Source organism: Nylanderia fulva, unplaced genomic scaffold, assembly GCF_048542155.1.
Source record: "Nylanderia fulva isolate GAGA-0341 unplaced genomic scaffold, ASM4854215v1 Scaffold23, whole genome shotgun sequence".
Classification (NCBI taxonomy): Eukaryota; Metazoa; Arthropoda; class Insecta; order Hymenoptera; family Formicidae; genus Nylanderia; species Nylanderia fulva.
The window spans coordinates 477,019-502,024 of record NW_028190293.1 but is presented as its reverse complement, the minus strand read 5'-3'; the positions used below and the strand labels follow the sequence as shown (position 1 = coordinate 502,024).

Genomic DNA, 25,006 nt, shown 5'->3' with positions numbered 1-25,006 from the left:
ATACATAATTGACGATCGTTAAAAATATGACAGTGACGCAATACGATTTAACATTACTGTACAACGAAAAGGTACTCGATAGATCGTCACAATTGACAACTGATAATAGCAACGAGTATAAGATCTGTTTGCTTCAGTTGCACTTTCTGCATCTTGTCTCTCTCTTATTTTCTCTTTCGAAAATTTCTAAATCTACAATTGTCTTATTTTAAATCTAGAAACTGCAAGAAAGTGTAGTCTAAACTGAACACAGATTTATAATTATAGTTTCGAGTGTATAACATCAATTATAATAATGGATACAAGAGCGATGTGTGTTAATAGAATGAAAAATTGAAGCAGATTACGTCTCCTTCCGATTGTGTTAGAGGAAGTGAAAAGAAAAGTATGTCTAGGGCTATGTACAATAATCTTTATTTCCTAAAAGAGGATCGCCTCTTAAGATACTTCTCTCCATTTCTCTTTAAATTAATTTCAACAACGAATATATATATATATATATATATATATATATATATATATATATATTTGCTGCATACACATACATTAAAGATTGGGATAACATTATGATAGAAGAGTCAGTGATCTATTATTTTACATACTTTTCACGATGTAACTTTCTTAGATAACTTCATACCTAAATTTACCGAACAAGATAATACACACGATTCGCGAACGCTTTCGTATATAAGGAACAGAAGAGATATTATATTAAAGAAGAAAAGCTCCGATTCTCTTTAAAGCTTCGTTTTTCTATCAATTCCTTTTTTATTTATCGTCCTATATGGATCTAATATACTACACATGATCATTCGGTGAACACGGATAGGTCTCACTGGCCAACTCTCTCGTTTAGAACGACGTCTTTTATATTCTTGCGTATTAGATACACACGTTCGAATGGCGATGCAATCGCCATAGTTACACATTACTGTCTTTGACGATCTGTCGGAAAGAAAGATGCTCGAAAGAACCTCCACAACACTTGGACGAAATGAGCAAAGTTGAAGAGGAGCGCCAATGTGAAAAAGTCTTTACATCACTTGCGTCAAGCACCTGATCTCCTCGATGATCCCACTCGAGGATCTGTCGATGTCTGCGAGATTTCAGTTGTAGAGCATCTTCGGCGATAAAATGTAGGTGGACATCGAATAGAGCATCGACGCGTACCAATGGACACCACCCTCCTTCGCCGGTTGAGAGTCCTCGGTCTCTCCTCTGACATGCGGCGCGCTGTCCAACCTTTGGACGAAGAAGGACGCGATGGTGTTCCAAATCCTCAGCGGCAGGAAGGCGTAATGCGCTATCAACTGGCTGTCGACGACGGCGTAGCAGGACGCCACGACGTCGTCCACGATGACCGTACCCTCCGTCGTCAGGGGCGCGAATACACCCTCCTCGAGCACCAGCTTCGCCTCGACGACGTTGTCCCAACGTAGGCGGCTGTCCGTGTGATTATTCGCGGCGGTGTCGCTCACGAGGATCCTGTCGCCAGGTTGCACCCTGGCGGCGAATATCGACGAACGTTTCTCCACCGGTACCAGGTGCGCCGGCGTCAACGTCAGCACTCGGCCGGAGGCTGTTGTCAGACGGATAAATTGCCGCCTCTCGGACGGGGCGCGATCCAGGAAGGCGATCACCTCGCTGTACACGACGTCTCCACGGGAGTCCAAGGCGGCGATGCGCTCGCCCAGATGCACCTCGTCCAGCCTCTTTATGACACCGTCTTCCGTTCTGACCAGACTCTTTCCGGGGAAGCAACCACCAGACTTGCCCCTTGAAGACGATTCTGAAAATCAAGCATAAAGAGATATATCAATAATAGATGGTATAGGAATATATTCAATCACAATTAGAATTGCGGTTTTCTAAACTCTTAACATGGGAAAGCTAAGTAAAATATTATTAAAGTCAGAAGGAATCTAAATTAAAAAAAAAAAAAAAAGAATTTATATGAATATCACGAAGTCTTCGAAAACCATGTTTTTCTTCTTTAACTTTACTTCTCTGTAATTTTAAAGGATATTTATCACAATAAAAAATATTAATATGTACATAATAAAATTAATGGAACATATTTTACATCTCATCGTCGTAGATATTAATATTTTTCTTGTGATAAATATTAATCAGAGAAACTCTTATAAAATTCTTCCAATATCATATTGTCCCACGATTACCATAATTTTCAGGGTAAATTCTAAGAGAAAATTCTCTCTGTGTATGAAAAAATATTACAATAAGCTGAAAGTTGTGTCGATATCATCATGTATACCTAATATAAATGACAGATATCGTTGAATGTTTTCGCGATCGTTTAAGCTGATTAAGGCGATTACGATGAAAATTGGCGAAGCGTTAAAATCGAGCGACAAGCGTGGGTCACATTCGCACTTTTTGTCACACTTTTGGGCTTCCCCCTTCACCCCATTGTTTGCCCTTCTCCTGAGCATCGACGCGTATCGATTTCGCGCCAATTTCTACGCTCGGTTTTAATTCGGACCGACAGGCGCGCCTTGTGATTTATTGTGCATTTATTTTGAAATTCGAGACACCCGAAACCGTGGCCTGGAACGAACACGAACCGCTGATTACTAATAAAGGTAAATACGCTGGATCAGAAATGAATTCTAGAGGGTGATGATACTGATCGGTGCATTCAAACACGTTGACTTTTTAATTTTTCAAAAATAACACAAAATATTGCACAATCCAACAATACTCTGTATATCCAATATTCTACCATCATGATCTAGATGTCGATAAAAGGAATCATTCTTAATGATTAATGTTCAAATAATAGCGTATTGAAATATTTCTGTAAGAAAAATTAATTTTTTATGATACATATAGAATTACATAATGAGACGATATATAAAATGAAATGTAGAACAAAATTTGAATAACATGTAAATTTTGTTAAATGTATGTGTCTTCTCAAAGGCGTCAAATCACTTTGTTACTCGTAACTAAAAACAGCATGACTTTAATATTCCATTAAACGGCGTTATATTACAACTGCACCGACTCCAGCATCTTTATTGCAATAAACGACGTCATTATAACCGCCAACTCGGTAGTTTATACGTTCATCTTTATTGGTGTAGTATAATCGGTGTTTACGCGGGTATTAACGAAAAATTACCGCAATTAAAATCTACACGCGGTTCGTAAATTTATTGCGCTTTTTAGTGCTCGTTTAAATATAGAGTTTCCTCAAGTAACTCGAAACAATTAAAGGACGTGCAACTTATATATACGCTCTTTCATTTAGTGACGCGTTCTGAATGAGACGATAGTAACTATACTAACCGGATTTGACGGAGCAATGAATGTGGGATCTGGACTCGTAATAGACCCAATCGAAACCAGCCTCGACGGCGAGTCTCGCCAACATCCCGTACTTGGAGCGATCTCGATCACTTGTCGTCACATCGACAGCTCGTCCCTCGTAGTGCAGAGAATCGCTCGCGTGTTTCATCTCTTCATCCCAGGCCTCTGTCACTCTCAGCTTCACTCCCGGCCACTGGTTCATCACCGAGATCGCCAGAGTGTTGAGCCTCTCCTTGCACCTCTGTAACATTGCATGTTCTAGCTTATCGGACAGTTATTGGTAACAGATTTATCGACTAAATGGAATTTAATCGATATGGATAGAGAAGCGAAGCTTATCATCTTCACGTGTTTCGTATACAAGATTTCATTTAATATTGCATTTTTCTTCGTGATACATATATCTTATTTATTCAAGTTTTGCAGATTTCCAAGTGTAAAATATTTCTAAAATATACCCTTATAACGCATTTCCGCCTTTTCTACAGCTAGGAGTATTTTCATAGGATTTAAATAAAATATTTAGGGTTGAAGCTGGCCTTTTTCCTCAGAACGAACAACGTTTTTCCGGGAGTTCCGCTTAACGCGATTTCCGTCGCATTTGAAAACATCGCGCGACACAGTCCGGTCGTAGAATTCAAGACGATTTCACGGTTCGCGCGGAAAAAGGAGAATCTTCCTCGTGATCGGTGGCGTCAGGTAGATAGATAGATAGCTAGAGAGAGAGAGAGACGAGGTTCTTCGAGGCCGCGGGAACCGCTGTGAGGAAAATGAATGCGTGTTTTGACCGGTCATGAGATCGGTCCCGAGAATCTTCAAGAGACTTTAACGGGCCCGAGTCCGTGGCGAATCAACGGACAAACAGGAGTGTATATATAAATACGGCCCCGAGACGTCGAGAACCATTCGGTCACGCCGATCCTCTCTCCTCTCCGTGCTCTCCTCTCTTGTCCGAAGTCACTTCTCTCTTATTGTCTACCTGTATCGACAAGCCGGGCGGTGCCGGGCCGCGGTGAATCAATAGCCGTTTTCTCTCTCGTAACGAAGCGCATGGGACGGAACGACTTGTTGAGACAGGACCCAATAGCGAAGGCGGAGGAGACCCACGGCTTAAACCCCGGCCTTAATCCGGAACGCGGCGTATCGAGGGCGCGAGAAGCCAAAGCGCGCAAAGGGAAGTCTCTCCATTCACCGCGGAGCCGCGGCATTGTCGAAGGGCCCGCGTTCAAATCGATTCTCGGAGGGCAATCGCCCACGCAGGGCCGTATCATGCGGATGACCGAGCATGCGGATCTCGATCCCGCGATGTATGTCTCCTCTCTTGCTCTCTTCTTTCATTCCCCGGTTGGTTAGAAAATAAAGAAGGGATCGGTTCTTCGAGAAGAAAGTCTGCATATGCATATATATGTACATGTCCCAGCAAACACTGATATATAATTGTTACATTGCTGTAATAAAACGGAATATAACAGGTAATATAACGTTTACGTTACATGTAACATCCATGTTAGTTGTAATTTCCCACTCATAGATGTAACATTTTAATATAACATATATTACATTGTAGTTATATTGTAATTGTATACCAAATGGCACATTGATGTATTGATAAGTCAGTGCTATCTTGGGATATAATGACTACAATGTAATATATGTAATATTAAAAATGTTACTACATGTAACATGCTTGAGTATATAACATTTATATATTGTGTTTGCTGGGGTATATACATACATATTTCTCTCTCTCTCTCTCTCTCTCTCTCTCTCTTACCTCTTTTCATTCACAATGGATCTCAATGGCGGTACGCAACCGCCGATGGTTTGCCGAACACTGAGACCTGTTGGACGCTAACCAAGACTGAAACGGAGCTAACAATATCCACGAATTTTGCAGCTTTCCTTGCGGCAATTAGCCTCTATTGACTGCGGTCCCCTTCGTCGCCCTCTTTTTATTTCCTCGGGGTCTCTCTCTCTCTCGTGAGCGTGAAAAGCCTTGACTTTAGCCACGTGCACGCGATTACCATAAGTGCGACGTCCAGCGACTGTCGGATGAATTTTCCATTTAAAGTATCCCCGTGAGTATCGCGCTTTAAACCTCCTGCCTTCTGCATATGTGCGTGAATGGGATTTGCATTTCCGCGAAGCCCCGCTTGTATAAATCCGCGTTCAATAGGCGACCTTAATTCCCAAAGCGCGTGATATATTTTCACGAATTTATAACCGAAGCTGCTTCGGTTTTCAAACCGGGAATGACGTCGATCGCCGCTACTTCCGGCACGTGAAAGTCAATTTAGAGGACGAATCGATCATTTTACAGAGAACTCGAAAATGAAGAATACTTTGGAACTGATTATATAAAAAAAAAAACGATCGAAAATTATTATTCTTTATTAAACGGAACCAAATCCCTTTAGTATATACAAAATTTAAACGTACCAATTAGTACAAACTACGCAGAACATCTCATATTATATTCGCTCGCAGAGATTTTTTAAAACCATTTATTGATCCGTAAAAAAATCAACCTGGTCAGCAAAATTGTTGGCATATGCGATTTATAGGACCAAACTTCCCCTAATCGGTAACTCTTCATAAAATATTTTACTTCCTCGCAGAGGAACCTATACTTGGTGCATATACACTCGAGTAATTCAGGGCAGTTCACTCGAACAAGAAATAAAAAAATAACCTTCCGTTCTCCAATGAGACACAAGATTGAATTTCAGGAGCATCGAAAAATCGAGGTTTTTCATCACAAAATTTTCTCATGCGCCCTCGGCTTTCGTAACCCCCGTGCTCGTATGATGAGAACCGAGGTAATAGAGCACGAGAATGACGATGGAAGTCAAGAAGGAGAGGAAGAACAGAAGAAGGAGAGGTGAGGACGAGGAGGGTATAAAAGGCTGCGAAGGAGTCTCGTATAAAGAGAGGGAAGAATGGTGAAGGGCCCGAGATATATCGGCCGTAGAGCACTATGGGGAGCCTTGTTCGCGCAGCGGGATACCCCCTGGGCCCCTCCCAGACTTTACATCTATTTACAAATATTTTGGCGGAGTTGAAGAGATAGAGGGATATAATGGGATGAGAAAGAGAGTGCGCGCGCGCGCGGTCGGTCGCCCAAAGCCGAGAGAGAATGTCGGGTCTTATGAAAATCCATTTGGGGTAAAAAATGGGACCCGACTCGTAATACATTAAGGACGGGCAGAGCATTACGCGAAGAAGTGGGCAGAAATTGAAAAAGGAACTTCAGTCGAGATCTCTGGTGAGCGCGCTGCACGAATGTTTCGGAACGGAAAACGAACTTCATCACAGAGGCGAGCCGCCTTATAGTTCGTAAAAGTGGATCTTCGTGGAAAAAGGTTGTCGGAGGTTCGAGAAAATTTTCTGGAAATTATTTTCTCCGAAAGAATATTACCGTTCGACATCATTATTCATTCTACTAGCTTTCGATGCAACAGTATTAGCTATATAAATAAATTTTATTTTTACACGGAGAACCCTCTGAAAATGATGGTAATCGAGGGACAATGTTGGAAGAATTTGATAAGAGTTTCTCCGATTAATGATTTTATTCTCTCTGCGTATAATACAGAGACGCTAGTGAAGCCATTGATAAATTTGAGAGTAGTAATGAATAAAATTGCATGGAAGCGCGTGATGCGTGACAAAGAGTAAATGGTCGGTAGCCGCGAAAAATGACGAAGGATGCTATTTTATCTCTCCCTCATCGAGCTCGCCTCGATAACCGCTAATTACGGAGCGCATGTCGCTTACACCTTACACCTCGTTTACATATTTCGTATCTTATCGTTTAAACGGTATTCGAGTAAACTCGTGTAAAGTTCTCTCTCGCGCGACTTCGCCCGGTGTATAATCAAGGTATAGCGACGCGAAAGCAATATTAATTTCCCTGTTCGGCGCGTGGTAACTAATTGCCCCTGCCGCATGTTACGGCTCGTTAGATCGCAAATAACGTCGACGGGACTGTCGAGAACAAAGGAGCGGGACGTCGAGACAAACGACGTCCGAACGGTCGAGGGAGACGCTTGGCCGAGGGTGTGGAGGTCAAGGAGCAGGAGAAAGAGAGGAGAGAAGCCAGCACGTAGTGTGTGAAGTGGAAGAAACGGCGGGAGCAGAAGAGGAACCACGAATGCCTCCTCGAAAGGGGGTTGGGTCCGACCCGAGACCCGTGGAAGATGGTGTGCGCGAAGCGGAGACTGGACCCAGCATCCAGCAGACGGAGCCCCGCCTCCACCGGAGTTTCTTCTCTGTTCCTTTTCCACCTCCAGCCCGCTTCGGGCTTTTACCTTCTTGCGTGTGCGGGGCCAGGCCAACCTTTTATTCCAATCTTCTTGTTTTAACGTGCTCGTTGCTCTATCCCCTCTTCTTCGCGATCCACCACCATCCTCCCTTCCAGGGTTCCTTCTTGGGGCCCCCGATGTGTTCCATTCACCGCGCAACAAAACGAACCGCCCAGGCGTCAGCTGATCTTCCACTTCCGCCTCGTCGGCAACTTCGCGACACCTTATCGATGATCTTCCCGATCATCGAAAATCGCTCGAGAAAATTCTTCTCTTCCTCGATGGAAGATGGTCAGGACGGACGAATCTTTTCGTGGATTTCTCCCTTTTGCGCGCATCTTTTAAATCTCGATCGAATCGCCGACGAAGAGAATTATCGAAACGAGACGCGATCGGTGCACGCGAAGGACAATGGCCCGGGACCAGAGAGATGACACGGCAACAATGACAGTCGTGTTTTCAGAGAGAATCGTGCGAGGTGCATCGAGTGTTTGTCGAGCTCTCTAGATGGTCCCAGCAATAACGACTGAAGAGCAATCTCGCCTGCGCCTTGGAACGACCTATCTCACGCTTCCCTTCGCTTCTCTTTCTCTTTCTCTCCCTTCTTCATCTTTATATTCTCTTTCGCCTCGTAGCGCCTCTGGTTTCTTTTCGTTTGTATACCGTATACGAAATATATGCTCTCTCGTTCTCTTCTTTGTTTTAGCAGTCTGTCAAACACAACCGAGTGTCCATCCTCGAATCCCTAACGATAAAAAAATGACTTGGAATCGCGTCTTCGATCCGAGCGGATTTCAAATCTTTTTAGTTTGTGCTCGATGAAAATCAACAGTGAACTCACTTTTCACGTTATTATTTTCCACTTCTTTTTGTAAAATCAAATTTTTATAATCAAACGATTTTGCGAAACCCCCCAAGAAACCCGTCGACGTAACGATCAATCTCCTCAAGGAATTTTCAACCTGTCGTGGTTTCGATCCGTGTGTTTCCTGCGCTCTTAACGGATCGGATTACATACATCCTTATTGCTTACCTGCACAACGACACTCTAAGAGCGACAACAAGACGAAGAAGAATCCGAAAGGTTCAGGCGGATGTTAATAAGTTTTATAGAAAAAAAAAAACTATCGCTTTAAGTTTTGTAAAATATTTGCGAAATGTTGTTGAAAAATTTGAGCCTATTAGCCCTATCATTATAGTATCCTATACGCATCATCGTCGCATATGATTAAAATACAATTAGCCAAACATCTCGGAAACATTCAACATTCTAATTTGATATCCCGCACCTGTCCGTATATCGCTAATCGTAACGATTCGCATCTCGGAACTCGTTGAATACGTTGAACGTCTTGCCTGTCTCGTGTGTCAGGGTAATCAAATTACGCGACGCCTTCTCATTAAGGCTCATTAAGGATCCCCATGATTTTCTCGCGGGCCGTGCGATTTCCTGGAAAGTTCAATCGAGGATCCCCACGCGAACGATCGGAGGAGGCTGTCGCGGGACCGATCTCGTCTCGGGGGGCTCATGTTACATCCTTATTACATACCTGAGCGGAAGACAAGACCGCGAGGTGGACGTTCGAGACGGCGGAGGTAGATCGAAGTCGACGGACCGCGAGGCCCTTTTGTCTGTGGGAACGGATTACCCACGGAGAAAGAGAGAAGGATCAGGTGGAGAACAAGATGGAAATATGAAGGGGTGAGAAAAAGGAGAGAGATAGAGAGGGAGGACGAGACACCAGGGGCGTGTTATTTTGGCTCCGAGGCACGTCACGCTCGTCGTCGACAGGCACCTCGGGCACTCCACTGACTCCACACGAAGGCGATCAAGCGGGTGATGAAGCCTCGTCCGCTGCGATCAAAGTACGCCTCGTCGCTTTTCACCGCTCGAGCCCGTTTCCTCCTTCTGGTCCCGTTCTTGGACGCCGCGATATATCGATATCTCTCGCGCGAGGGGATGCTCTCGAAATATTATTTTCATTTCGCTCTTTATCGGTTATACGGAATGACAAATCCTATTGGCGCTGGAATTTAAGTATTCGCAATCTGGGTTACTATATCTGTACCTATATAAAGAGAAACCGAACTCTAACATGTGTTAATTTAGTTTCACTGATAATTGGGATCTGTCAAGATAAATATCGCGTAATTCGCATATAATAATTAATAATATATTATTAATAAAACGGATATAATTATAAAGAATAACACATATCGCGGAAGAGGCAGCACGAAAACGACAAAATAATTGATAAAGGAGTGAAAGTTGTGGGAGAGACATTCGATGCCCTTAACTTAAGAGCTTATCGTCCCCGGCCGAATCGGTTGAGCCAGGAAAAGGAAGCGAGAGGAGGGAAAGGGAAAAAAGCAGAGGAGAAAGGGAGTATAAATGTATACGGAGAGGAGGACGGATATCGTGTTCCAAATCGGGATCCGAGGGATCGGGTTATTAGGATCGAAACGAATGTAAATCCCCTTAACACGATCCCCGGCCAAAACACGGCTACCCGCGGCTCCGAAAGTGGCCAGATTAGATACCGCTGGTCCGCCGCGATCCCGCAGGATGTAGCAGCCTGATCCTATCTCACTGTGGCGTTCTCTCCTTCGCCGCCGCCGCCACGTCGTGAACCCCGAAGACCTACCCATTTACCTCTACCCTATAGACGGCTCTTAAATCTCGCACGCGGACCGCAGGAATGCTTGGTGCGCGTCTGGCCTAACGAGCTTTTAATCGCCGTCACAACATCCACGCATAACACGTGACGAAGGTGTCACGTGCCCTTAAATCAGAAAATCATCACGCACTCACGCACGCTTAGAATCGCGCTGACCGCGAGGAATCTAGATAAGGGGAATAATATCCATTTCGAGATTACAGTTTTATCGCGCCAGATAAGAGAACTTTTCCCTCCAGAAATAGGTCTATTTGTGTATACTTATTTGAACACGTTTCATTTAATCGAATCGATCTTTCACATCATATATTAGATACGCGACTATATAGATTTGCCGCACGATTGACGCCAATCGTGGAGAGATAAGGATTCCGAGTGTTCTTTCAATGAATTCATCTCATTGTCAGCGGTTCTTATCGCTGAGCGATAAGAAATATTTTCAAGTGACAGATCGGTACGTTTTATTTCTTATCGATGATAAAAAGCTACCGAAACTTCGCATGCGGTTTCGCCGCCACCTTCGGAAAAATTCACCGACGTTGTCCACGAAAGGGATTACGAAACTTTATAGCGGCACTCCTCATAAACGCCATTGTAAATCACGGGTTATAAGACGAATTCGTCGAGGATGCCGTGAGGAGGCTGGCTCGATGAACAGACCTCATGAAGAGAGTACATCATCGGATCGTGACTAGTTTCTTCTCCTTTCTTCTGCTTACGATTTCCATTCGCCTTGATTTGTGATCAAGATGAAGTTGTAACAAAAATCTCGCGCTCTCTTAAATCAGCGCACCTTTCCACGTTTTGCGAAAATTTTTCGCAAAATTCTCAGGCTAACATTTTTGGAAAAAATCATTTAGTTCAAACGATATAGAGCAATGATGGTAATATTTAATTACTGTGTCGAAAGTAATTAATAGACTTTCAATCATCTTATTAATCTTAAGTTGGTCGAAAAAATTGTGAACGATTAAAATTTATTGGAAAACTTCATTAATATTATTATATATATATAATAAAATCGATTTTTCGTGTCGTTCTCGAGAGGGAGAAATACAATTTGCTTTCATGTTACGATTGCTGCTATAAATATAATAGATTATGGGATACGGATGTATATTAGAGATGCTCATTAAGAGATTCGTGAAGACGTTAAAGAAATAAAACAGAATGAGAATCTCTCAGTTCTACGCCTAGAATATCGAAGCTATGAATGAAACGACGGATGAAAATTCAATTTTGCTTATTATTTCGATGCTGAATACTGAGATTCTAAAATAGTCGGCTAGAAAAGCAAATTCCTAGGGAGTGTTTCGGTAGGGAAAGTATAACTTCGCAGTTCTCAACGATTCTTCGCCGTTGAATGTAACCGAAATCCTCGCTTTGACCAAGGTGCAAGAAGAACTTCTTCGTACCCCTCGTTGATCAAATCGCGAATTTGGAATGCGACATTACTCAACGTCCAGACGGTGCTATTTATAAAAGTTTTGTACTCCAACATGACGATCTCCGCGAGGCAAGCAAATTTATTAATAGTCTTTGCTCAGATCTCCTTTTCTCTCGATTCTTCATAAATGTATTTAGAAAGGCTCGTATCGTTTCTTCCTGCACTCACATTTTTCCTTTTCCCTCCTTAAAAATATAAAGAAACATCGGCTGTATAATGAACTTGTAAATAGAAAATGTTGTATATTCTTGCTACAAAGAATGAAGAGACGATTCTTAGAATGCAGTTTGTGTTGAAGAAAATCACGGCGCAAGTTTCGCATAAAGATACAATCCGTGATTTGTTTGAGCAAATGTGTATAAGAATAAATGCAAAAATATATACATTAATGGATTGATCAATATTTCCCTTAAGCGGGCTGCCGCAGCTCACGCGACGCTTTATATCAGCCAACATAGTATCCGAAACACGGGCTGCTGATTATTTATCTTGTTTCGCTCGCGCGCGATTACTCACGTCGACGGCATGACTTTTAAAGCACCTGTCTGTGAATCATCCGTGGCATTTTCTCGTTTGACATGCTTTAGAACAGTTTCAAAGGCAACGAGGGAGAGTTGAAAGAGTAGAAAAATATTTTTCAAATCAGAAAAAAGCAATCGCAGCAAACGTATTAAAAATGGACAGATTTTTGGAAGAAAAAACTGAGCTAAAATTCAAAAAGATAGATTAATCGGAAGAAATCAATTTTCAAACCTGATCTGTTTATCGACAAATTACATTACAACTTAAATAGCTTTGAAAAATAGTTGTCAAAATAAAAGCACACCATATAAAAATAGACATGCACTATACTTAAATAAGAAAGTCAAAAGTTTTGTTGATATTTTCCTTGTTGCTTTTCTCATGAAAAAATCTCGTTTTCTTTTATTCGTTTGATTATTCAATTTTTTTTCGGAAAATTCACAAAGACTCGAGAGAAGTCGAGTGTAAGAATCAGCGAACAAGCAGGAGAAATTGCGAGAATGAGAAAAGAAGCGATGTTCACGGTGTGTCTAGTAAATCATTCAGCTGCAACCAGCCGCCTTAATTAATGCTAATTGACCCTTAGACCGTGTAAGTCTTTAGTCTCGGTATGTTATTTTCCGTATCCGCTTCCTACCTTTCTACGTACAATTAGAGGGACAAAAAGCAAATTACTTATTTATTTGTATTCTTTAAAAATTTAACTTATAAACATAGCGCAGCGGTCAAATGTTATGCTCTATATATTGAAGAAATTTTGCAAAGTGGTTTTTAAACAAATTTTAAATTAAAATCTAGCGATTTATACAAAATTTCATTATATCATGAATTACAAGAGGAAAAATATTTTTTATCATATTATATTGAAGATAAGCACGTTTGTTTTTTAGCCTGTAGATTTTTTCACCTAAATATACATACAAACCTATATATATATCTTTTTTTTTAATCATTTATATCTGAACACACGGTGGAATTATCAGAAAAAAGTGCAGAATACTTGTTATATACCTGATGTATGTTTATCCTCTTATAGATTAAGCATATTTTATAAACCGTTATATTTATAAAGGACCTCCGCACAGATTTACTTCGATAATCGTCTATCGACGGCGCTATCATGCGCAGATAATGATTGGATAACGAATCGCTCTGTTATTTTGCATTCCGTCACGTATCGCTTATCTCGCCTCGCGCGATTTGTCGATTAAATCTAAACGTGTTGTTGGCGCCGTTCTCGACGTACACTCGAAAATAATTTACGACACATGTTATCTCACGTGATTTTCAAGATGGTTGACATATTTCTCTCTCACTTTGCAAAAAAACTATATTATATATATAATATTAAAAATATATAAAGTTTACAGCTCCGCTTCTTTTTATCGATTCGTATACTCGCCGCAATAAGTGACGTAATTGTTTGATTAAAAGTAATGAGATGATTTTCAGTTGCACAATTACGCGTTTAATTGCGCTGCTTGTAAACGATAATTCATGCGTTTTGCAAAAACTGCGCGTGTAAAGGGATCGTTAAAATCCATTGTAAACGCATTACCGTAGAATACAAATGCACGGCTACCTATATACCCAGAGCCCAGAGATCTCGAAGGTCAACGGAAGGAAAAGAATTCGGGGAGTCGAGTGGGCCTACGGATAGTAGATTTGTATATGCGCGACTCTGCTCTTTCTCTCTCTTTCTCTTTCTTGAGTCATGAATAAAACTGAATAGCCGAACCGGTAACCTAAACCCGGAGTCACTCACCACCTGTTGCTTTTGTGTTTGTACACGTCGGCCTTTTCACAAGTAAAACGACTCTCGGATCGACACGACTATACTTTTTTGTCACTCTCCAGATCTAAGGATCCGCGGGATCTATACGGCGCTTTTATTGTAATTGTTATTTTATTAGATGGTGAGGACTGTCGAAATGATACATAAACTTGTATTTTATTGTAGAGTATATATTTTCGTGAAAATGCGCGCACTTTTCTTCTCGCGTTTATATATTTTTCAAATTTAATAATCACGCACGCTCTTTGAAAATTTTAGAAATGTTTATCAGCGAATAACAATAAGTAATTTTCCAGCTGATTTTATTGGGGGTTTTCTTTTCAGTGAAATTTGATTAAGAGTTTCTCTGATCTTAATATTTAGCACAAGAACAAATATTAAAATGTACATAGTAAAATTAATCGAACATATTTTATATCTTATTGTGGTAGATATTAATATTAATATAAATTCTAAGAGAAAATTCTCTCTGTGTACGTTTAATATTGAAGAACACAAAGTAAAACACGATTAATACGGTTAATATAAAAAGCTGAAACGAGGTGAGAGACGAGACGTCGTTATTGCGTCGATCGACATCTCGATAAAAATGTCACGTCGACATGAACCGTATACAAATGCGCGTTAATATTGTCAGGCGGCTACCTATATAGACAGGTACATCGTTTCGCGGTCGTCTAAGGTGTTGTCTGGAATTACACGTACACACGGGCAATTGCAAATTACGGCGGTCGCGCCGATTAAACGTGTAATCGATAAGATCAATCCGACTAATGCGGCGACGACGGAGCGATCACACTCCGGAAGCGACCGCTCGGCCATAATTCCGCGTGTATATATATACGCGTGGGTATATATATATATATATATTATATACGAGCGTGTATTTAATTCTATATATATATATATATATATATATATATATATATATATATATATACGAGCGTGTATTTAATTCGATATATATATATATACGAGCGTGTATTTAATTCGGTATATATATATATATATATATATATATATATATATATATACACACGAGCGTGTATTTAATTCGATCTTTCACGGGCAGGTAGACGCGGCGCGCGTCTTGTCACGGGAAATTAAGATTAACATTCTCGCGAGAGTGTGCTACGGTATGTGTGCGTAAGGTCGTTAGCGATATTTACAAGTATTACGCGCTCCGGTGCAATAAACTCGTTGCCGCGTAGTTATCTCGGTGTACTGTAAAGCAATAATCGAGTCGTTATCCCCGGGGTCGGATATAGGCGCGACGAGAGACCGCAGGGGACACCTGGTTGCACACGTTGCACAAGTGGCTCCCTTTTTCTCCTTTTTTTTTTTTACAAATTCGAACACTTTGGCGAACCGGGATTTTTCCGATTTTACAGAGCAGCGTCGTCAACTTCTGTATCAAAAATAGTCACACTTGAATAATCTACCACTGTCGCTTTTTCGCTACTTGTTGCATTGTGCGCTGCCCCTGGTTAAACGTTCGGTAGTGTTATCGGTGTCGAGTGGTAGAGGAGCTCGTTGAAGCTGAAAGGGCTGAATGGGGGGAGGATGGGGATCGGGGGGAGAGCAGGTTGCGGCGGGAGAGAAGAAGCATTGGCCTGGCAAAGTGTTTAAGAGCGTTATCTTCTCGGCTATTAGTCTTTCTTAGTGTGTGGCCTCCGGTCTCACCGGTCGTCCTGCTCTCTGGAGAGCACGAGCTCGAGCAAGGGTTAAGTTTAAGTAGCTCCCTTATCTCGGCTCACCATCTACATCCCGAGAGATTCATGAAGAGGATCAAGCGGAGCCGAGAGGAAGAGAGAGAGAGAGAGAGAGAGAGAGAATGGACAGGACGAGGCGCGAAGATTGACGCGAATTCCGTCGCTTCCGAATGTCAGAGAGGAGGAAATCATTCGTCGATGATACTCGCGAAAATACATTTCTTCGAATCGAGGAATTCATTTTCTATCTCCAGTTTTTTTAACAAACGATTATTCCGTATAAGTCATATCCGTGACGGATTTTTTCTTTATTATCCAATCATAGTTGCAATACATTCTCAGTCAATTTTCAACGTTATCTTTGTGACAAATATAGTACAAGTATACCCAGCCAAAGAGGATACACCCCAGCAAACACAGTATATAAATGTTATATACTCAAGCATGTTACATATAACGTATATGTTAGTTGTAATTTCCCACTCATAGATGTAACATTTTGAATATTACATATATTACATTGTAGTTATATTGTCATTATATCCCAAGATAGCACTGACTTATCAATACATCAATGTGCTATTTGGTATATAATTACAATATAACTACAATGTAATATATGTTATATTAAAATGTTACATCTATGAGTGGGAAATTACAACTAACATGGATGTTACATGTAACGTACACGTTATATTACCTGTTATATTCCGTTTTATTATAGCAATGTAACAATTATATATCGGTGTTTGCTGGGACGTTACATATTTGCAATAAGTAGAAGAAGTAAAAGAAAAAAAAGCCGAATGTCAGTCGGCGAAGGAATAAGTTCTCGCCGTTGACGTATCCTTCTCTCGGGTCCCTTTTGAAAAATCGAAATTCAATTCCAGGTGTAATGACCTTTGTCACGCGGTTATTCCCATCTTGGGTCAGGTGTCGAAGTCGCCTGTCGTAATTATCGACCAGCGATCGATCATATGTCGAACGTCCAAGGGAACGTTTCGAGTAACAAGCGAATGCGTGTCTCCTTTTGTTAATACGCTGGTTTATTAATATCTGGGAGGGACAGGGAAGCGCACGCAGTTGGATCCCTGTAATCCCGTATCGCGCCGTGGGTCCATTGTAAAAGGAAATGTTGCGCGGTGCGCGTAATTCCCGCCAGATTGATGGCCAACTATTACCAGAATTTATCACGCCTGCCAGACGACTATTGTGACGACTACGTGTAAATAAAGAACACGAAAATATCCTCCTTGTCTGCGATACGGGATGTCGTCGTCAGTCACATCCGGAATTCGACGTTCGGATTCCGCACTCTATTTCGCGTCGGGTCAAGATGTTATTCTTTTGGATTTTTTTCGAAATTTTACTTTATAAAGTATTTTTTTAGATTTTTTATATCATGTGCGTTATTATTAATCATTATAAGGGTTGATTTGTATAAACGCGAATTGTATCAGCTTTATTGAGTTATAAACACTCGTTATAACTCTGTAAAATTGTACGACTTATTTTAGACTCGTACCTTTTTTAATCGGCTCATAATCGTTTTGATTAATTATTAACAGCTGTTGCTTTTGTGACCGAATATAATTCAGATTTTGGAGAACGAGAAAGTGTATGTGTGTATGTTGATAATTCTACTTCCAAACTCTTTCTCTCTCTCTTTCTCGAATAGATAAACAAAGCACCCCTACATTTGGTTCGCGTCATTCGAATCCAAAACATCATAAATTAACCGGATTTTATCTACAGAGATTGCGTTCGCTCTTGTGCCACCACGATAATCTCATTATTTATCGAACTATGGCAGCAGGTGCTTCCGCAAAACGCCGGATGGGATACGCGTGATTTATGGAAGACGTTAATATAACGAGTCACACACGGATAGATTCCTCCTTCAGTGTCCAAGATGATACTTAGAAATCCGTCGTCGTCGGCGAATAAAGACGTAACGCGAATAAAAATTCCTTGCGACAGAAAGGGTGAAACGAATCCGTTTGGATTTTGGCACGCCGGGTTCAAGCGGATATGTAATATATCTCACAGGGAAGGATGAGGATTTGGTTTATACACGGGAAGTGTCGTCATGCAGGTCGGTTCGCGTAAAGTTGGAGCCGCAATCAGAATCTTCCTCGCGCGATTTTTCACGGTAACCCAGCAAACACAGCATATAAATGTTATATACTTAAGCATGTTACATGTAACGTATATATTAGTTGTAATTTCCCACTCATAGATGTAACATTTTGAATATTACATATATTACATTGTAGTTATATTGTCATTATATTCCAAGATAGCACTGACTTATCAATACATCAATGTGCTATTTGGTATACAATTACAATATAACAACAATGTAATATATGTTATATTAAAATGTTACATATATGAGTGGGAAATTACAACTAACATGGATGTTACATGTAACGTACACGTTATATTACCTGTTATATTCCGTTTTATTATAGCAATGTAACAATTATATATTGGTGTTTGCTGGGGTAATTTTCCACTCATAGATGTAACATTTTTAATATTACATATATTACATTGTAGTTATATTGTCATTATATCCCAAGGTAGCACTGACTTATCAATACATCAATGTGCTATTTGGTATACAATTACAATATAACTACAATGTAATATATGTTATATTAAAATGTTACATATATGAGTGGGAAATTACAACTAACATGGATGTTACATGTAACGTACACGTTATATTACCTATTATATTCCGTTTTATTATAGCAGTGTAACAATTATATATCGGTGTTTGCTGGAAAGGATCTGACCTCGGGGAGAAGAAAAAAAGGCGAGAATCAATTACCGGAGCGACAGGACCGTTTAAACTAGAAATACGCGTACAATGAAAGGGTGCCCTTTTGCTCGATACATTTGGAAAATTGCCGATTAGTCGCGCACGCACAAGTGAACCGAGTCAGATTTTAACGTCATTTTTTTTCGTACGAAAAGAGGAAAACCCTTCATCCTTTTTCTCTATCCTCCTCTTTCAAAGGCTAAAATTAAAAAAAAAAAAAGAGAATAAGAGAGAAAGATTTTTTCACAAAATCTGAACGGCTGTTTTTTCACATCTGACTTTGTAGCTCATTGTCTCCAAACAAGCGAAACGCAGAATTGTGCTCAACCCTAACAATTTCTGAAATAGCATACAAAATCTAAGACATGATATAATAAACAATCTCTTATGTTTTCTATCATTTTTTCTCATGTTGGAACTGTTATTTTTCTTCGTAACTTTACGAAGACAGAAACTACTGGGAAAAACTAGCGAATATCTGATGTATTCTCTCTCTGCTTATATTCAGATGTAAAAAAACAATGAATCTAAATTATTTGACGTTCTATCGAGCTTTCTAGTTGTCTAGGAAGGAAAGATCAGTTACCGTATTGAGAAGGGTATTGAGAAGAGAGAGAGAGAGAGTCCGGATGGTACAAGAACATGAGGAAGAAAAAGAAGAAGAAGAGCGGAGAGGCAAGTGAACGCGAAAGGGCTCGTGCTTCCGGCCGATCGCCTCGTTAGCGTCGTCGTGTTTCCAGTTGGTGAACGATAACCGCTCGTTAACGGCGATTAAACGGCGAGCTAAACACATCGTGGTTGCTGTTGCGCGAGACGAAACAATCTTGCAGGCACGTTGAGCCCCCGATTAAAATAAACAAGATGCCGCGCTTTTCTCGCCGCCTCCTGCAATTGCTCGCTCGCCTTCTTGTTGCTCTCTCTCTCTCTCTCTCTCTCTCTCTTTCTTTCTCTCTATTTGCCGCTGTTTTCGCACGATATCCAATCGAGCGAGTTCGTATTTCGAATACACGCCGCGCAATCAACTTCTCTCTGCCGTCAACCCCAAAGCAATTAGTACTCTTAAAATAACAACGACGGGAAACAAGTGGAAAGGGCGTTCGTACAAGAGTCGGATGTCGTCTTCGTTAATGAATTAGCGTTGCCGGTATATATATTTTGCAACTGCGACGTGTGTAAAGCGATAAGAGAATTTCGTACAAAATAGGGGGCTAAATTCACATTAGCCATATCAAAAAATAAAAAGTGCAAACAAATCGCGTAAAAAAAGTTAATAAATTAAGAGAATTCGAAATTCGAAAAAAAAAAAAAAAAAAAATTTAAATTTTCTCTAGCAATGACATTTCGGAGCAATTCTCATTACACTCCCTCTATCGATCAATAAAAAAATCGACATTTTTCGGCTATAAAAATTCTCTTCATCTTTTCCTCCCTTATTCATCGCATCTCGGGAACTCCGATAAGACGTTTCCACCGTCCGTGTTGAGATGATATTTCGGGATATAACTTCTATTCGATGGACATGCAACGTCGGCGAGCGTACGAGTTCAAAGAGAGGAAGAAAGAGTGGAGGATAAGAGAGCCTTGCGCTCCGAAGAGAGAAAGAGAGTCGTGAGAGAGTCCGGTCGCGCCGGCGGGGTCTTAATAAGATGGAAAAGATGGTGCTTTTGTGTTGGTGGATGCACGAAGAAGAGGCGGTCGATAGAGGCAGCCGAAGGGCGGCGGAGTTTACACCTCACCTTGAAAAGGCGCTTTCGAACCTTTCCCTTTCTCTCTTCTCTCTCTTTTTCTCCCTCCCCCGCGCCCCTTCCTCAGCTTCGCTTCGCGTCCGGCACCTCTTCCATCTTCTCCTCCTGATCTTCTTCTTCTTCGTGTTTGCCCGCCTCGTTAACGCCTCGCAGTCAGAACGGACGCTGCACACGTAGCTATTTACCAGCCGCCTCTCTTTGGTCCATCTCTCGCCCCACGAAGGTTCCCTTTTCCTCCCTCTCTTTCTCCTTCCTCTCTTCGCTGATATTTTTAACCCTCTTGGAGAATCAGCTTTACCGAAATACTGTGCGTTATCTCTTTTTTTTTTTTTTTTCCTGTCGTTTAACGCCGATAATCGCGATATAACTCGATGATATATCCCGACACCGCCTTCGAATTTTTATGAGAATATTATCACGAGGAGAAACGAAGGGCGGCTTATTATTAGCCGCCCTTAATTAATTATCAACTACATCCATTTATACGCAACCGAGAATAGATAAGATTTGATTTTCAAATCTCCCCGAGTGTGTGTGATTCTTATAACGCTGTTATAAGGTATAAGAAATTAGTAATTAGGCTAATAATTTATGAATTTGAAACTAATAATTTGAACTGTGCATTACTGGATATCGCGACATTTGATACCTCGACGAGATCAGAAGATGCGCGTCGAGTTAAATATCATCAAGATATTATATACATATATTAAAAAATATTAATACGTAGTAAAAGTGCGATTCGAGCTTTCAAAAATGTTGGGACAAATAATATTATTGGTATATTAATTTATTTGTTAATTAATTGTTTTCTCGCTATCGCGATATCACTAAACTAACTTGAATATTGTATAATTAGCGATTTCAATAACGCATCGTTTATTATCTCGCCATAAAGATAAATACTATTGGCCAGCTTTTTCGGATTCTTCACCGGTGTGCGATGTAAAGAAAGAGAGAGAGAGAGAGAGAGAGAGAAAGCTCGACGCACAGAATACAAGAAAACCATTAGCAGCCGCTATCTCGCCGTCGCAAGAAGTTAAATTAATTACCGGGGACCTAAAAGAGGACGCAGTGGGGTAAAGAGCGAGACGAAAAAGCGAAGGAGGAGAAGTCGGAACAAGAGATATGGAGAAAAAGAGGAGCGTTGCATGCCATTAGACATTCCAGGGACCCCGATGACGCGCTTCGAATTAGGACGATACAAATAATAATAGGCTCTGACGAACGTCAGAGAAAAACCTTCTTTCGTAGAGGGAGGGCGAGATGAGGGAAGAGGAAGAAGCGTCCGCGATTCCTCATCGCGAAATTCTTCGGGCCGGCCAAATCTTCGCAGCATCCGTACCGCGAAAAGTACGGCCGGTTTTTAGAAGAAGCGATCCCGACGCGAACAAGTTCGAGAGGAGTGACTCGATGATTGCCACTGTCAGCTTGATCTGCAGCGATTTAACACACCGAGTTGTCTAATTCCAAATTTATTCTTCGCAGATTTGATGTATCACTTTCATTCAGTGTTTTTTAATTAGAGTGTGTGTAATCTTCAATTCCAAAAACATTATAATAAGTAGTATGATAGATCGTTGTACATTATTTTATATTATGTACAGAGATTCAATATTATCCTCCGCAGAGGGGGGCGAAAGGAGGCATTTGCCCCCTCCTAGGAATCAGTAAATAGTATATTGTGTATCAAGTGGAAAGTGAACAATTGTCAACTTTCCGCACTTGATACACACGATATTTTGTATTACAAGTGCAGACAAAGTGGCTTTGTGCGCGTTTTTTGTGCGCGAGGTGGCCGATCGCACGCCGCCATTTTGCGACGGCACGGTGCGGGAATAGTCGCGTTCAAAGTCATTGTCCACGGCTTCGGCCGTGGACAATGAATGACTTTGAACGCGGCTCAGCCGTAGGCAATGGCTTTGAATGCGGCTGTAGATGGCGGCGTGAGAAATCAGTCGCTTTCCGCACAGAAAACACGCACACAAAGTGCCACTTTGCCTGCACGTGTAACACAAAAAATTAAACGTTCGCTCTCCTTGCGAATAAACACTGGAATTTATCTGCAATGTTATTTAATATCCCTAATGGCATAGCACAATATATCCGAAAGATATATTCAGAGGATATTCAAAGGATATCCAGAGGACATTCGAACATTCTCAGGATGTTCTCTGAACGTCTTCGGAATACGTGTGCTGTTAGGGATAAAAATATTAAAATAAAATAATAAAATATTAAAATAAAAAAATAATTAAAACATTGAATTTAAAAAATTACGGAAGAATAATATAATAGGAAACAAAAAAAGTTAATTATGCCCTTCCTGGAGAAAATTCCTGCGGACGCCCATAAATATTATAATAACATATATATTTCGAAAATATTCTGAATGAGTTGCATTAATTCGGTCACGCAATTTTGTTTTATTGTGTTTACGTATAACGCGATATCTTGTCTCGCGGTATCGTCATCTTCTATCAACATCTCGTTTGTCGCGATTGGTAAAATATCGCTAATAAATGGTCGATCGCATTTAGCGTTCCGACTCAATCGCCGGCGTTGATCTCGATCTGCGATGGAGAAAAGATATCGGTTAATACACGATCGGTTGATATCGCACGCGTGAATTTTTGCACACGAGCCTGCGGCGCGTATGATCTTGATCTTTGTGAAATGCGAGTCATGTTCCTATGCGATTCGATCGATTATTATAATTCCAACATACTTTCGCATACGTAATGAATCACGTGAATTTAACCTGTGTTATCAGATCAGGGACGATAAATAATTTGATAATGGAAATTCCAACTGGCATTTTATGTGATGAATTACTCCGACCTTATCGGAGGCCGATAAAAATAATGGACAGAGATCATGTTTCGGGATAGGAAAATATGTATTCCCTATATCACGGTCTTATATACAGGTCAGGACACTTTTATATCGACTACACGCTGTCAAGCGTCACAAAATCTAACTAATACCTATGGCTGCCAACTCAGGCCGATTTATTCAATAGCGCAGATTATTTTTTTAATTTGACAGTTTTGTGTTAGATCTTGTGTACAATTGAAAAAATGTTAAAAACAAACACGGTTAAAAAACTGTCGAAATAAATTATTGAAAAATAGTGAAATATATTATAATAAATATATTATTAATTATTATATGACACGCTTGAGTTGGCCGCCATATTGGTTACCTTTTTATACACTTCATTTTGAGTGCGTTCTGACCTGTATATATATACATTTTATTTTACAATTTTTGGGAGAAACCTCCATCTGAAATATCTGAAATAAAACACGCATAAGCAGTCAAGTTTAAAAAATTATATATACATATATTCTTGCCAAATGTGTATTACTGTATAAACTTATCTCATATTTAATTTAAGAGAAATTTTTAAACTATTACTATTTGAAGCAGTCATTATCACTGATTCTTTCAGTAAAATTTCACTAATTTGCAGCCCTTATAACTGAGGTGTAATTTTTTTCAACGATTTATCGCGGCAGGAGATAGATACTGTACTATTCGCTCAATTAAATATTCCGCATTTCCGGTTTTGTAATGTTAGCCGATATACATCAACGAGGTACATATTTGTTGACGCACGTAAAAAGAAGAGACGCATAAATCGCTCGTGTAACGATGATTCGACCACGCGGCCGCTAATTGTATCCAACGACATCATAATTTCGATGCATAATTTTACGCCCCTGCCTCATAATTCGCTCGCGGGACAGATTTATGTCGGATAATCTGCGTCGGCGATCAAAACGGTGCCAATTTAATGCCTCTACGGTACACGAGGTGATCGATGACCCACATGCCCCTCGTGCAAATGCCCAGCAAATCGGAGGGAGAAAATGCGGGGGCATAATCGCGCGATTTGGAAAAATTAATCCCGGCAAAAAATCTCCCTCATACCGAGTCTCCATTCAGCGGCCGCGTTGAGGATTCGAGAAAATGATTTTTTTCCTCCGCATAATTTACACATCTTGTATACATCGCGAATGAACGAGGTCGATTAACGCGATATGAAAATGAGAAAGAGATGATGATGTACGCATGCGACGAGGTTAAGGGCGGAAGAAAAAAAAAAAAGATCGGGAGGAATACACACTCTATAGATTTAATACTTCCGCTCCGATATCCTCTATCACGATCGATACTCGGCGGAGTATCTTTCGATGAAGTTTATTATGGGAACGAAGATGATGGCCGCAAAACCGGTCCTAGCGCGATGAAGAAGAGGAAGATAGGAACAGTGGGCGGAAAGGGGGAGGGTAAAGGGAGAGAAAGGGGAGATCGGGTGCTGCTGATACACGGTGTAAAGTATATGAGGTAAAGGTGCCGATAAAAACGGCAGATTCGACACGTGCTTCGTACTCCCATTCGTATCTTCGATCGTGATTGGCACTTCGATCTCCTCGCGAAATTTATTATTGCTCCGGAAGCGGAGAACCGGTCGAGCGGAATCGACGTGGGAAGACGGGAGATGAAAATGGATGAAGGAAAAGATGAGGAAAGTTGCAAAAGTCGTGTCGTGGAGCCTACAAGCGAGTCAATTTAGTAGTGATTTTTATATTTCAAGGTATCGATTCATACAGTAGACACGCAAATGGAAAATT

The 25,006-nt window shown here is 40.8% G+C and overlaps 1 protein-coding gene across 1 annotated transcript in view; it reads right to left on the bottom strand.

Moving 5' to 3' along the window:
• Positions 1-398: 398 nt before the first annotated feature.
• The window catches only part of hh (hedgehog signaling protein), a 36,941-nt gene continuing 12,333 nt past the window's right edge, over positions 399-25,006 (bottom strand). Inside the window, exons 2-3 of the mRNA XM_029306124.2 lie at positions 3,313-3,574; positions 399-1,789 (exon numbers count right to left, since the gene is read on the bottom strand). Of these exons, the coding sequence (XP_029161957.2) occupies positions 1,107-1,789; positions 3,313-3,574 (945 nt within the window). The 3' untranslated portion in view covers positions 399-1,106. The remainder of the gene's footprint in view (positions 1,790-3,312; positions 3,575-25,006) is intronic.